This window comes from Littorina saxatilis, linkage group LG12 (genome assembly GCF_037325665.1).
Source record: "Littorina saxatilis isolate snail1 linkage group LG12, US_GU_Lsax_2.0, whole genome shotgun sequence".
In the NCBI taxonomy this organism is placed as follows: Eukaryota; Metazoa; Mollusca; class Gastropoda; order Littorinimorpha; family Littorinidae; genus Littorina; species Littorina saxatilis.
Window position 1 is genome coordinate 7,722,714 of NC_090256.1, and position 14,850 is coordinate 7,737,563.

General features: G+C 46.7%; 1 protein-coding gene across 2 annotated transcripts in view; it reads left to right on the forward strand.

The window, feature by feature from the left end:
- LOC138981173 (methylmalonyl-CoA mutase, mitochondrial-like) overlaps positions 1 to 14,850 on the forward strand; it is a 39,924-nt gene that overhangs the window by 14,831 nt on the left and 10,243 nt on the right. For both annotated transcript variants that reach the window (XM_070354005.1, XM_070354006.1), the window contains exons 11-13: positions 3,328 to 3,411; positions 5,253 to 5,358; positions 12,631 to 12,767. In XM_070354005.1, the coding sequence (XP_070210106.1) occupies positions 3,328 to 3,411; positions 5,253 to 5,358; positions 12,631 to 12,767 (327 nt within the window). The remainder of the gene's footprint in view (positions 1 to 3,327; positions 3,412 to 5,252; positions 5,359 to 12,630; positions 12,768 to 14,850) is intronic.

Sequence of the window (14,850 nt, forward strand, 5' to 3'; positions counted from 1 at the left end):
CTGCGTCTGAGGACGGAAACAGATACATTTTGACCATGGTGGACTACGCTACTCGATACCCAGAGGCGATCCCTCTGAAATCGATTGAAGCCACGCGAGTAGCTGAGGCTCTGGTTACTATGTGGTCCCGGCTGGGAATTCCATCAGAGGTACTCACCGACAGAGGCACGCAGTTCACGGGAGGAGTGATGGCGGAGGCAGCACGACTGCTATCACTGGAGCAGCACTTCACCACTCCTTACCATGCTCAGTGCAACGGACTGGTGGAAAGGTTCAATGGCACCTTGAAGACCATGCTGAGGAAACTAGCTCAGGAGAAACCACGCACGTGGGACAGGTACATCCCAGCATTGCTTTTTGCATACCGCGAGGTTCCTCAGGAGAGCTTGGGTTTTTCCCCATTTGAGTTGTTGTACGGCAGACAGGTACGCGGTCCCATGGCTATCCTGCGTCAAGCTTGGACGGACGAAGAAGCTGACGAGGAGGTGCAGACGACAGCGACCTACATCGTAGAACTCAGGAACAGGATTGAAGAGACCTGCAAATTGGCTCAAGAGAACCTGGGAAGAGCAGCACAGCGTTACGCGCGAGGATTCGACCGCAAGGCACGGCCGCGCAGCTTCAAGATTGGAGAACGGGTGTTGCTACTTCTACCTGTCAAACACAACAAGCTACAACTGCAGTGGCAAGGACCTTTTGAGGTGACAGCGAGGGTGGGCCAGAACGACTACAGGATCATGATGCACGGGAAAGCACGCCTGTACCACGCCAACCTGCTGCGCGCCTACATAGAGAGGACAGCCTACGGGGAGAAGAACAAAGACCAGAAGAACAAAGACAAGAAGACAGAGAAGGTTGCAGTCATCAGGGGTGAAACGAGGGGTTGCTCGTTCTTGAGGACGACCTTTCTGTCTGGAAACAGACCATCAACCTCTGCAATATCTTCAGGTTGCAAGGTTGGCAAACGCCAGACTTATGCGCTGGGCGTTGATCCTCCAACCGTACCAATTCACGGTACGCGTCATTCCGGGCGCCAACAATGTTGGAGCTGACTTTCTCTCTCGGGCTGGAGAGGAGAACATGACTGTGAGCGAAACCGAGGTTTCGTCTTGAAGAGGGGAGGTGTGTCACGATCGGGTGACAGAGACCAAGAAAGTGTCACTCAGTGGAGTGCCTGTTCTTGGTCGGTTATGATAGAAAGCGCCTGTGCGTGATATTGGACACAGCAGAGTTTGCTGACAGTGCTCCCGAGCACGGATGTTTTGAAACGCACGAGCTTCACAGTGCGGGTTTCTGCTGTCATAGAGCTGACAGGTTTTTCGCTGACAGCGCACACGGGATTTTCACGGATTGAGTTTCTCGTGTCTTTTTCTGCTTGGGGAGGCAAAACTGTGTATAGCTGGACTGGTTTGGTGACAAGGTCAGTCACGTGTATTTGGCTAGGTGGTCTGTCAGAGACTCAAGGACGACACACTTGACACCCAGCGGCTGAAGGGGAAGGACCTAACACACAGTTACTAGAGTATGATGGTTTTTCACCGAGTATCATATTCGGCACTCTAGGGGAACTTCCACAAGTTATTCCTTTCCTCTGCCACGTATTTTGCTGAGGACAAGTCGTCACATTTCCTTCGTCGGCGATGGCTTTCGCATAAGGATTCGACAAGGGGTTCTGGACGTTTTGGGTCACTGTTGACGAACAGAGACTGTTCCAGGGAGGAGGCGGACTTTGCTTCCATTGAGAGTTACAATCATAGGCTTTTGAGGTAATAAATCATTATTTAACGCTGTTGATGAGTCTGTGTTGTGGAATGAAATACTCTCTGTTGTTCTTTCCAGGTTAGCGCATAATTTACTCTCTGTGACGCTAAAATACTAATCTGTATATGGTTTTTGCAGATAGGGAGAGAAGGACGGAAAATGGCTGTTTTGTTGTTGTAAAAAGTCAGTTTTGTGCAGGCCCACGTGCTCGATGAGATATTTAAAGATGACATGTTTTAAGGTGGTGGGTGAGGGGTAGCTGACATGTTTAGTGCACCGATGCTTTCTGTTTGCAGCTTTCCTTCGTTCGTTCGTTTCGTTCGTTCGTTACGTTCCCGTAACATCGGCACGGCTGACTCTGGCGGGAACTGTTGAGGCTACGCTAACCAGGAGACCGGCTAACCAGGAGACCGGCTAACCAGCGGACCGGCTAACCAGCGAACCGGCTAACCAGCGAACCGACTAACCAGCATACCGGCTAAGCAGCAGCAGCAGAGATAAAGCTAAGTGCACCATGTCGTACGCACCCCGTTGACCACCGTTGTCTTTTCGTATCTATGATTTCATTGGAGTAGTGACAACGTGGGGTGTGGGACACCTGCACGAACTAGAGCTTTTCGAACAGAACATTCTCATTTGACTGTATTTACACGGGTTCAGCGTGTTACTATAGTTTTCTACATACTACTGGCATTTTGTCAGTGAACACTGGTTTTTTACGTGTTGAGAACGTAAAAGGAACATATTTTGAGTGAAGGCTCGAGGGAGGTGGAGAGTTTATACATAAACAGGCGTCTGAAACTTATACTTTTGTTGACTCTATTTAATTGTATGACTGCGAGAGTGGATCGTGGTGTGGTTAGTTAATTAGTAGTAATTAACCGGTTCATAATCACCTTAAGTGATATATTGAAACGTGACAATGTTGTTTACAAATGTACCGACTTCCATCGAATACTTTCGATGCATTTCATTGGCTATGAGGTTGCTGACCAATCGCTAATAAGCTTGTTTCAGTTTCAGCTCAAAGCCGACCAATCGCGATTAAGCTTCTTTTACCTCTCAAATCAAGCTTGCGAGAGAGAGAAGACAGACAATCGCAATGATGTTTGGAAGTTAAACGAACATCCTTTGTCAGTATTGAGCAGTTACACAATTTAGTAGGGACCTAAAATAAGCGTCCGCGTCTGTAATTCCGAGGTGTCCGCTAAGTACAGTGATTTTAATGAAGGAAACGATCCGTGCCACTAAAGACTGTCCGTATTGTGCGAGTGGCCGTTAAGTCCAGTGACCACATTCTACAGGTTTTATTGTACTCGTATTGAATCACACTTTATAGGTTTACAGTGAAAAGCAGATAAAGATTAAGCGGATGTGGAATGGTTGTTTTCCTTCATTTAGCAAACTCTGTCACCAGCAATATTGTTCTTTGGAGAAGGGCTGGCAAAGTCAATGGTGTTTCTTTAGCAGTTCAAAACAAAAGTAAAAACGCAATTTTACTGGAGCTTATAAGAATGATGCTATCTTCAGCAGTTATTAATTGATCATTCCATGGATTTTGTGCAGGTGGCAGACCCTTGGGGTGGTTCCTACATGATGGAGACTCTGACAGAGGAGGTCCATGAGGAGGCTTTGAAGATAATCAAGGAGGTAGGATTTGATTGATGCTTGCTAACAAAAAAATTGTTTGTGCCCTGTGCTGATTTTTTTTTTCTGTTGTGACAAAGGAAGTGTTAAGTTGCTTCAAGATCATCAAGGAGGTATGATTTACCGTCAGTGACGCTTGCTTTGTTTGTGCCCTGTGCTTATTTTTTTCTGTTGAAGTTAAGTGTTATTTAGTTGCTTCAAGATCTTCAAGGAGGTATGAAAGTGGCAGTTGCCTTACGTGTGTCACTGGTGACGCCCTGTAAAATGGCAAAGCAACTCTGTTGGAACAGCCCAGCTCATCTGTAGCTGATGTTCTTATCGTTCAGACACTAACTTGGAAGGTTAAGGTGTACAGGTGAATGTGCATGCAAGAAACTTTGCTAACAATGCTCAATAATGGTGTACGTGCTCTTTTGTTCTGAGTATATTTTTGTTATAGATACCTGGAGAAATTATGTTACTGTTAACTGTAGCCTAACTGATTTAAAGCATTGTGTATAATAATCAAAACTCACACAGCATCTTCAGGATGTTATGCACATGCATGCACTCAGTGCCTGCAAGGGTTTGTTGTACGTAGCAGTGTGGTATGCATGTGTTGAAAACCTGTTCCTGATTGTGTGAATGCTGGCAGTACTGCACTCATAGCTTGCCTTGCTCCAGGTGGAGGAGCTGGGAGGCATGCATGTGTTGAAAACCTGTTCCTGATTGTGTGAATGCTGGCAGTAGTGCACTCATAGCTTGCCTTGCTCCAGGTGGAGGAGCTGGGAGGCATGCATGTGTTGAAAACCTGTTCCTTGTTCCTGATTGTGTGAATGCTGGCAGTAGTGCACTCATAGCTTGCCTTGCTCCAGGTGGAGGAGCTGGGAGGCATGCATGTGTTGAAAACCTGTTCCTTGTTCCTGATTGTGTGAATGGTGGCAGTAGTGCACTCATAGCTTGCCTTCCTCCAGGTGGAGGAGCTGGGAGGCATGCATGTGTTGAAAACTTGTTCCTTGTTCCTGATTGTGTGAATGGTGGCAGTAGTGCACTCATAGCTTGCCTTCCTCCAGGTGGAGGAGCTGGGAGGCATGCATGTGTTGAAAACCTGTTCCTTGTTCCTGATTGTGTGAATGGTGGCAGTAGTGCACTCATAGCTTGCCTTCCTCCAGCTGGAGGAGCTGGGAGGCATGCATGTGTTGAAACCCTGTTCCTTGTTCGTGATTGTGTGAATGCTGGCATTAGTGCACTCATAGCTTGCCTTCCTCCAGGTGGAGGAGCTGGGAGGCATGCATGTGTTGAAACCCTGTTCCTTGTTCGTGATTGTGTGAATGGTGGCAGTAGTGCACTCATAGCTTGCCTTCCTCCAGGTGGAGGAGCTGGGAGGCATGCATGTGTTGAAACCCTGTTCCTTGTTCCTGATTGTGTGAATGCTGGCAGTAGTGCACTCATAGCTTGCCTTGCTCCAGGTGGAAGAGCTGGGAGGCATGCATGTGTTGAAACCCTGTTCCTTGTTCGTGATTGTGTGAATGCTGGCAGTAGTGCACTCATAGCTTGCCTTCCTCCAGGTGGAGGAGCTGGGAGGCATGCATGTGTTGAAACCCTGTTCCTTGTTCGTGATTGTGTGAATGCTGGCAGTAGTGCACTCATAGCTTGCCTTCCTCCAGGTGGAGGAGCTGGGAGGCATGCATGTGTTGAAACCCTGTTCCTTGTTCGTGATTGTGTGAATGGTGGCAGTAGTGCACTCATAGCTTGCCTTCCTCCAGGTGGAGGAGCTGGGAGGCATGCATGTGTTGAAACCCTGTTCCTTGTTCGTAATTGTGTGAATGGTGGCAGTAGTGCACTCATCGCTTGCCTTGCTCCAGGTGGAGGAGCTGGGAGGCATGGCCAAAGCTGTGGCCTCAGGGATGCCCAAGCTGAGAATCGAGGAGTGCGCTGCCAAGCGACAGGCTCGCATCGACACAGCTCAAGGTACAGTGGAACCCCCCTTTTAAGACCCCCCAAGTTAAGACTCTCTCCCTTTTACAGGGCCTAGCATTGTAAGCCGTTCGGCGTACTTTACGCCGAAATAACATCTCCAGTACGCGGAACTCGATTTGGTGTACGCCGAAATGCAAAAACCTGTTATTCCCAAACGGTAAACCCAAACAGTCCCAGCTTTCGTTTTGTGCGCCGTTCGGTTCAATTCTCAATCGGTTTGACAGTTTGCTTGAGCACGCACTGCCTCTGGCATCGCGCGAGCATGCTTTGTGCCGGTGTTTTGTGGCTCTAGACTTGAAATAATGTCTCGAAGCGACATTGTTGAACGTGGTCAGCCATTCAGTGACAAAGATCATTATCATGATCGTGGGCATCATTGGAAAGAAGAAGAAGAATCCAGGTATTCCTGGAAGTGGGAATGGCTGGATTTCGTTCCGAAGGCGGAAGGCAAGTCAGAAGAAGTAATGTGCCGATACGGACTATGGACCATGGACTATGGCATAATTTAGTTGCTCAATCTTCTTTGGGGGGGGGGGGGGGGGGGGTCATTTTAAGTAAAAAATCTCAAAAAAATCTTCAAATTCGGGGGGGTTCGCCCCCCGAACCCCCACCAGGGGGGGCCTCCTGCGACCCCCAGCCTTTGTAAGCTGAACTCACTTTTTCCAATGCTAGGCCCTGCTTTCAAGACCTTGATTTTCCAGATGTTCTGTTCATAACCTTTGTTTAATGTACCTCCATTTTAAGACTCCCTCCTTTTTAAGACCTGATTTTCTCAGATTTGTTAAGGTCTTTAAAGGGTGGTTCCACTGTCGTCCTGCTCAGCTGTTCGTTTTGACCTGGGACAGCTGTTGTAGTTAATATGCAACTAACTGTTTATTGTTTAAAGAAAAAAAAAGAGATTAGAAAAAGAATAACAGAACAAGATGTGTCACCATTGCAAAATCGTCGCGATATAACCTTCGTGGTTGAAAACGACGTTAAACACCAAATAAAGAAAGAACCATTGCAAAAACTTATTGCAAGAATTGTCTGTCTTATTTTAAAGGAAGTAGATAGAAGAATAAGAAAGTGCAGTGGTACCCGCCACGACAGGACATATTGCTCGTTCTTTATAAAGACAGTGATCGAGTGGAACAATTTGAGCGAAGCCACCGTCACCTTGACCACGCCCAGCGCCTTCTCATCGGCGTTAGGGGGGCAGAAACCAGTGTGAGAGCCTCAGTAGTTTTTAACATTGTAACATAGCATTTTTTAACTGTGCTTGAAAAGCCTACATTCTAGGGCAATTAACGGACTAAAACCGCAAGTACAGCAGCAAGGAGACCAGCTGGAGTTGTACACTATATCCACCTTGTGTACAGTGAACTTTTAAGACTCTTAGTCTCTTTTAGATGCGCACACAAACACGTTGATAGTCGTCGTCGGCTTCTGTGGCGCACCTGCCAACCACCAACCCAGGCGGGTTATCCAGATCCAGATCCAGCTATTTCCTTGCTGCGGGGGATTGACCAAGCTATGTTGTCTTGGTGAAAAAATGCAGAGCGTTCATTTTCATTCTGTGAGTTTAACAGATTGACTAAATGTAGTAGTTTCGCCTTACGCGACTTGTTAAGACCATCTTTAAATTACATATTATTACCCAACTCACATATAGCAATTAACTCTAGTTCAGTGCTGGTAACGCTGTACACGTTCCCCTTGGTAACAAGGGAGACCACCCTAAAAAAGAGTGATCCATCCCATAATATCAGACCGATGTCCGGTCCAACATCCGTATGCGTGCGCATACGCCGCCATTTGTATCATTCTCTCTCAGCGGTTCAACTGGGTAGGACGCTCCTGATGTACGCTCCTGCTGTTTTCAGCTTTTCGCCAGAGTCTTTTGCTTTGGCTTCTCCCCTTGGTCGCCGCCTTTACTTTACACCTGTACCTATGCTGTGTGGTGAGATCTTTCCGTTTTTGTTGTAACTTTAGCGACGTTTTCGTCGCTCGTGTGTACTTGTGAAATTTTTCTGAAATTGTTTTCTGTGAAATTTTTCGTGAGTTGTTTGCTATGGCGGAGGCTTCGCTTGTTGATAGCGCTAAACGGAAGCCTAGTTCGAGGCAGGTAGCTGACGTTACGCCTCCGAAAAGAAGCTCAAGGAGAGATAAGGGCGCAGGGAAGTCCGCGTCTGTGTCATCTGAGTCAACTTCTGTTAAGTCTCCCGTGTTAGCAGACGTACGAACAATCTTCCGGTCAGACTTGTTTACTTTCTGACAAGAGTAGTCGTTCTGGTGTAGCTTCTTCTGCTTCTGTTTCGCCTGGCTGCCCTGGGTTAGCGCCAGCCGACGTTGCTTCTTTATTGTTGACGCTGAGCTCTCAAGTTTTCGTCATTAGCGTCTGGATTATCTTCCACTCGGGAGGAATTGTGTGCGCTTCCGTCGGGTGTTTCTGATGTGTTTTTCCTTAGCCAAGATCCGGCGGTCGCCTGCAGTTCCGGCTTCGACTTCCGCTAAGCCTTCGGCGACTGTGACTCGGGCGGATGTCCATGCTTCGCAGGATGGGGGTACCGACTTGGTGTCTCTCCCGAATGTGACACCAGTACAAGGTATGTCTACACCGCTTGCCGGTGTGCGAGCTCAGGGGGCTCTCTCTGGCGATGGATGTCGTGAGAGTTCTTATGAGCAGCGAAAGGACGAACGCCTCCGTACGTCTCTTTATGAGAATATCGGGGACCGTTTTAGTCCTCTTCCGCCCTGGGGGCAGGAAGTGGTCGGTTCTGCCGACGATAAACTGTCTGATGTTCTGCCTTCTGGCTCTGAGCTTGATCTCGAGTCGTAGGTTAGGGCGGATGACGGGGATGCCTCAGTGGTAGAGGATTCCCAGCCTTGAGAGACGGACCGCGGGTGTCCGTCTGTAGGTCAACCTCCTGCGTCTGGTTTCCAGCAGGGCGGTGTGACTGAATAGGCCGCGGTGGCCTACCTGACTCGATGGCGAGCAGGAAGGCTAACGACACCCAGCTTTCTTGCCGTTTTAGTTGTCCAGCGCAGTGACGTGGGCTAACGGAAATGGCATTTAAGTTATTGGTGACTCTGGGGCTGACCATGGGTGTCATTCTAGGGTCACCTACCTGACTACGATGGCGAGCAGGAAGGTTAACGAGGGTGCGTTCATGGGATGGATGACACCCAGCTTAACTTGCCGTTCAAGTTGTCCAGCGCAGTGACGTGGTCGGCGGAAAACGGCATTTAAGTTTTGACCGGAAGGGGTGGTTGAGAGCAGGGCGTAACTGACTCTACCTCTTTCCGGTTCCGACTTCTGGAAGTTCGGAGGAACAGGATGTTCTCTTCAGCTTTCGGGGATCGTTGTCCATTGCCCTGGAGTTGGCATATGGCCACGTGTAGCCGGGTTCTCCGGTGAAAGTGGTGTACGTTCGCGCGAGGAATGTAGCACGCATTTTCGTGGCTGGGCAACGTAAGCTTCCGCCCTGGGGGCAGGAAGTTGTTGGGCTGGGTGATTCTTGGATTGGCCATGCGAGTCTCTCTGGGGGTCACCTTCCTAACTTTGATACCGAGTAGGAAGGTGATGTTTGGAGAGGTGTCCACGGTGGTGGATGTCACCCAGCTTAACTTGCCGTTCAAGGTGTCCAGCGCAGTGATGTGCGCAGTGATAAACGGCATTTAGGACTTGACAGGAAGGAGTGGCTGAGGAATATTTTTGCCTCGTCCACCCCTGCCTTTGTTCGACGACTTCCGGAGTTCGGAGGAACAGTAGGTTCACTTCCGCGGCCGGGAATCGTCGTTCATTGCCCTGAAGATGGCATATTTCTTGTAGTTTTGACTTCCGCTTCCTCCTGGGGGGCAGGAAGCGAGCAGTAAGGCTGGTTCCTTGTTGGATAATTTGAGTCAAACAGGAAGGCAGCTTCCGGATTGCACGGTTGTGCTTGACGGCTGTTCAGATGTAGGTGCTTCCGCATTAACGATTAGCACTGTATTCAGGTTCCATTTCAAGTTAGCAAGGGCAGTGGCGCTCGCAGCTGTAATGGGTCGAGGTTCTATGGAATCTTCCGGTGTGTTTCTATACAACCGGTTGGTTCTCATGTTTACTTATCCACGGCCGGTTTCGCTTCCGCTTTTGCGGCTGCATCTTCCGGTTACAGGATGGGACAGCCTTCTACTGTTAACACTGCGTTGGTAGTCGGCACTTTTCAGCTTTTGGCTTCCGGTTCCGTTACTGCGGTTCCTTTGCTGTTATACAGGCTGTATCCACTTCCCCTTCCAGTCTTCCAGCTGGCTTGGGACAGGTGGATGGAGATCTGGTCATGGAATTCTGGCGTTTGAAATTTTCTGTTTTTTCGAAAATTTTCCGATGTTGGCAAGTTTAGCCTTATCGGGATGGGTGACTGGGTCTCATCATTTCGATGATCATTATAATGCTTTTGAACAGGAGGGAGGCTCTTACTTCACTTGTGTCGCTGTTCGCGGCAGTTCGTAGTTGTTTTGAGCTTTCCGAGGAGAATCTTTGAGTGTCAAGCCCTTAGATCCTCCGTCGGGATCCTTTGTGCTTGTGGAAGTTTTCACAAGCGAGTCTTCTTTGTCACCACTTGGCTCTTCCTTGGTGGACAACGCGTGACCTGTGGCGAGGGTGCTTTGGCTTGTGTTGCACGCTCAAGTAGCGTGTCACTCACGGAGCGCTTTCTGTAGGCTTCGGTTAACGCCAAGCCTAAGAACTTAGGTTCTCTTTTTGCGTTCTACGGAACCGCCCTCGGGTTTGGCAAACATCCATTGGGTTTTTGATAGCAAGGAGAAACTGTCTGTAAGATCAAGGTCTCCTAGCTCGGGTAGATTGTCTCATCTTTTCTTTTTGATGGGCTCTTTTGTACTTGTTTTTATTTTCTCTCGCCTGGGCGGTTACGTTCTGTATGGCTATCTTTGTGGTCCTACAGGACGCAGATGCAAAGGATGTTGCTTTGCCGTCTTTTACCTAGGAGTAAGCCTCTGCCTTCAAAGTTTTGTTCTTTTGGCGTGACTTTAATCTCTTTCTCGTTTGAAAGTTATCTCTTTGAATCCGCTGCTATGCACGCGGGGTTTTTCCTTCTAAGAGAAACTCTTGGTAAAAGGGAAAGCGTTAGGCAGGCCTTGGCGGTTTGTTTGTTTCCAAACGAAAAGCTTCAGGCTGGCTGTTGTCTATTTTAGCTTTGGCTCGATACCCTCGCTTTCACAGGGCTCTTTCATAGATCTGTTCGGCGACCTTTTGGTCTCACAGACGGGTCTTTGCAATCTTGGTTCCCAGACCTCTTAAGGCTGGCAAGAAGGCATCTTTGCTTTCTCACATTCGATTTACACGGATGTCTACTGTAGGGGTATCCTTGAAATTCTCAGGGGCTTCCGCCTCGACTCTGGATTTGGTTCAGAGTCTCTATAGGGTTTTTGTGTTTTGTTCACTTGCCACTTTGACTGGCTTGGTTCAAAGTGCTTTTTTCTTACGGAAAGAACTCCTCTTCTTTCTGTTTATTGCAGGTGGCTATCCACCTTTCTTTTTGGGTTTCCGTTTTGTCTTCCATGTCTTATTTAAGACTTTATGAGATTTCGGTCACGTTGTTACGGCTTGGTGCAGCTTGGCTTTACCCTTTTTTCAAGGCTAGCCTGGCGATTTATCACGGATAACGGCTAAGCTTACTCTAGTAGCTTCTGTGAGAAGTGGGAGTAAGCGTGCTTTCTGGCTATTTTGAATAAAGACAGCTCTTTTAAGAAAGACTGATCTATGACTTGTGGGTTTTCTTTGAAATTTTCTGGCATTTGAGCGGAAAATAGGGAAAACCAGCTTCGAATTGCATTCTCAATTCATGAAGTGAGAGTTGGGCTCCTTTAGAGTCGCGTTTAGCCAATTAAACTTTTCGAGGTTCGAAGATTTTTCTGACTCGCACGGATCTTGTTAGATTAGTGAATCAAGGGTCACTTTCCTTATCTTTCATCTCGGTCGTGATTGAACCTCGGCATTTAAGCGGTAATGGGGGCAACCAGCTTCCAATTGCACTTTCTTTTCTTGAAGCATGAGTTTGGTTCCTTTAGAGTCACGTTTAGCCAGTTTAACATTTCGAGTTTCGAGGATTTTTCTGTCTTTCACGGATCTTGTTAGATCATTGAATCAAAGGGCATTTGCCTTATCTTTCATCTCCGTCGTGGTTTAACCTTGAACGGTTGAAAACGACGTTAAACACTGAGTTATGGAGGGAAGAAGGTCTATCTACTCTGGTAGAGGTATGACGTTTTGTAGTCAACCTTACCTAGATGGACTGCTACACTGGATTCTTGCTCCTGGGGAGCTTGATGTGGTTATTTGTCCGGTGAGGACGCTCAGAAGGTACCTGTCACGGACTCGGCAATTGGTCAGAAAGTCAGAAGCTTTTATGATATCGCTTAACACAGCAGGTGTAAGGATATTGCGAAAGGGACTTTAACCAAGTGAGTCTCCATGTTGATCACACAGAGGTTTACCTGTTGACAATCACAGTCTGGAGATGTTAGGGCAGTTTTGCCTTTCTCTATAGCTAGAACGTTTGAGGCAAGGGCATGGGCCTCCTCTTTGGCAGTCCTCCGGTCGGGCCTTTTTGGCTGAAGTACTGGAGTCGGCTTACTGGCGGTCTGAGGAGGTTTTTTATTAACTTCTACCTCAGAGGCGTCTTGTTACAGGACGGCAGTTCCGCGTTACCTGTTGTGGTAGTCGCAGGACAGGTTCTAATATCTTAATTTTCGCTATATACCCGCCACCTATAGTAGCAATCTGCTATATGTGAGTTGGGTAATAATATGTAATTTAATCCAAAATTTTAATAATAAATTTTCATTTAATTAATATACTTACCCAACTCACATCGTTTAAACCCTCCCGCCTCCCCGCTGTGGTGGTATTGGGTTCTAAAAAAGTAGTGAGTTGGGCTTCGTTCGAATGATACAAATGACATCGGTCTGATATTATGGGATGGATCACTCTTTTTTAGGGTGGTCTCCCTTGTTACCAAGGGGAACGTGTACAGCGTTACCAGCACTGAACTAGAGTTAATTGCTATATGTGAGTTGGGTAAGTATATTAATTAAATGAAAATTTATTATTAAAATTTTGGATTTCTCAGATGTTCTGTTCATAAACTCTGTAAACTTAACTCCATTTCAAGACTCCCTCGCTCCATTTTAAGACCTGATTTTCTCAGATGTTTTAAGGTCATCAATCAGGGTTCCACTGTATTGAACAACTTATTTCAAAGTTTTCTTTTCTTGTGTCAGAGGTGATTGTGGGGGTGAACAAGCACCGCCTGCCCCAGGAGGAATCGGTGGAGATACTCTCCATTGACAACACTCATGTGCGCCAGAAAATGATCGCTCGTCTCCAGAGCGTGCGCCAGACACGTGATACTGCCAAGGTGAGTGAGAGCACTGGTTGTTTCTTAATACAGTGGTGCCTGCAATGTGAAGCCCCTCTGATGAGAGGCCATGTACTTCTCAGGTTACATATAAGGACACCGTCTCAAGGAAGGGGGGAGAGACTTTCTGCGGGTGCTCTTCGATATTTATGCAGGTAAACTAGCGTAGACTGGAAATTGGTGAAGTTCAGTGAGACTGTCAGACAAAAGCAGGTGTCAGAGGAACTTTTAGAAAAGAACGTATTGTGTCACTTCAGTCAAATTCATTTAATCACTTATTCAACAAGATTTCAATATATCAGTCAGTTCACATTTATGTAGTACAGGGTGACCCAAAAAAAAGAGTACCCAAACAAAACGTCATAAATTGAACAAAAATAAAGCAATCTTCATAAAATTTATTTACACACACAAGTAGCCTCTGCATGATTTCAACAGAAAATGTTAGTGTTCTAGCTTGTCTTTCAGGAAAGTTATGCTCATTCTACAGAACATGCTCCAAATGGCCTCCCCCGGATTTAAATCCCCCAGATTTCTATCTTTGGGGGTTCCTGAAAGACAATGTCTACAGGAACAACCCACAGACAATCGCAGAACTCAAGCGAGCCATCACAACAACCATTCGCGGAATCTCGCAACAGGAGTGTGTGCGGGTGATTGATAACTTTGCGCGGCGAGTTCAAGTTTGCCTGAATCGGCGCGGAGGCCATTTGGAGCATGTTCTGGAGAATGAGCATAACTTTCCTGAAAGACAAGCTAGAACGCTAAAATTTTCTGTGCAAATCATGCAGAGGCTGCTTGTGTGTGTAAATAAATTTTATGAAGATTGCTTTATTTTTGTTCAATTTATGACGTTTTGTTTGGGTACTCTTTTTTTTGGGGTCACCCTGTACATGTATATCATCAAGACAATTAACCTTTGCCGTGCTTCCTGGGTTCACCTGTACCCAGAGACACACTAAAATCATTGTAACTCTGGAACCATTAAAGGTATCGTTTTGAAATTTTAAGTATCTCTCACACACCTAATTTGCTCTCTGTCTGCAAATTTTTAGTGTGTAGATGACAAAACTATCAGAATTAATTGATTATGATAATTTACATAAACACTACCGATGGCGCGGGTTCACACATACCCATACTTTTAAAGAGTAGTAGTGATTGTAACTATCCCTCTGCCGACGGCGCGGGTTCTGCTACACCCATAATTACCAAAGCGGCGGAACAGTGTCTGTCTGCCTGTTTGTCTCCAAGAGACTGTCTGTCTGTCTGTTTGTCTGTCCGTATCTCTCTGTCTGTATGTCTGTTGTCAGTTGCTCTGTCTGTCTGTCTGTCTGTCTATCCGTCTATCCGTCTCTCTGACTGTCTGTCTATCTGACTGTCTGTCTCTCTCTCTCTCTGTCTCTCTCTCTGTCTGTCTCTCTCTCTCTCTGTCTCTCTCTCTTAGTCTCTCTCTCTGTCTCTCTCTCTTAGTCTCTCTCTGTCTCTCTCTCTTAGTCTCTCTCTCTCTGTCTCTCTTTCTTAGTCTCTCTCTCTCTCTCTTTCTTAGTCTCTCTCTCTCTCTCTTTCTTAGTCTCTCTCTCTCTTAGTCTCTCTCTCTCTCTCTTTCTTAGTCTCTCTCTCTCTTTCTTTGTCTCTCTCTCTCTTTCTTAGTCTCTCTCTCTCTTTCTTAGTCTCTCTCTCTCTCTCTTAGTCTCTCTCTTTCTCTTTCTTAGTCTCTCTCTCTCTTAGTCTCTCTCTCTTTCTTAGTCTCTTTCTCTCTCTCTTTCTTAGTCTCTCTCTCTTTCTTAGTCTCTCTCTCTTTCTTAGTCTCTCTCTCTTTCTTAGTCTCTCTCTCTCTCTAGCTCTTTCTTAGTCTCTCTCTCTCTCTCTTTCTTAGTCTCTCTCTCTCTCTTTCTTAGTCTCTCTCTCTCTCTTTCTTAGTCTCTCTCTCTCTCTCTCTTTCTTAGTCTCTCTCTCTCTTTCTTAGTCTCTCTCTCTCTCTTTCTTAGTCTCTCTCTCTTTCTTAGTCTCTCTCTCTCTTTCTTAGTCTCTCTCTCTCTTTCTTAGTCTCTCTCTCTCTTTCTTAGTCTCTCTCTCTCTT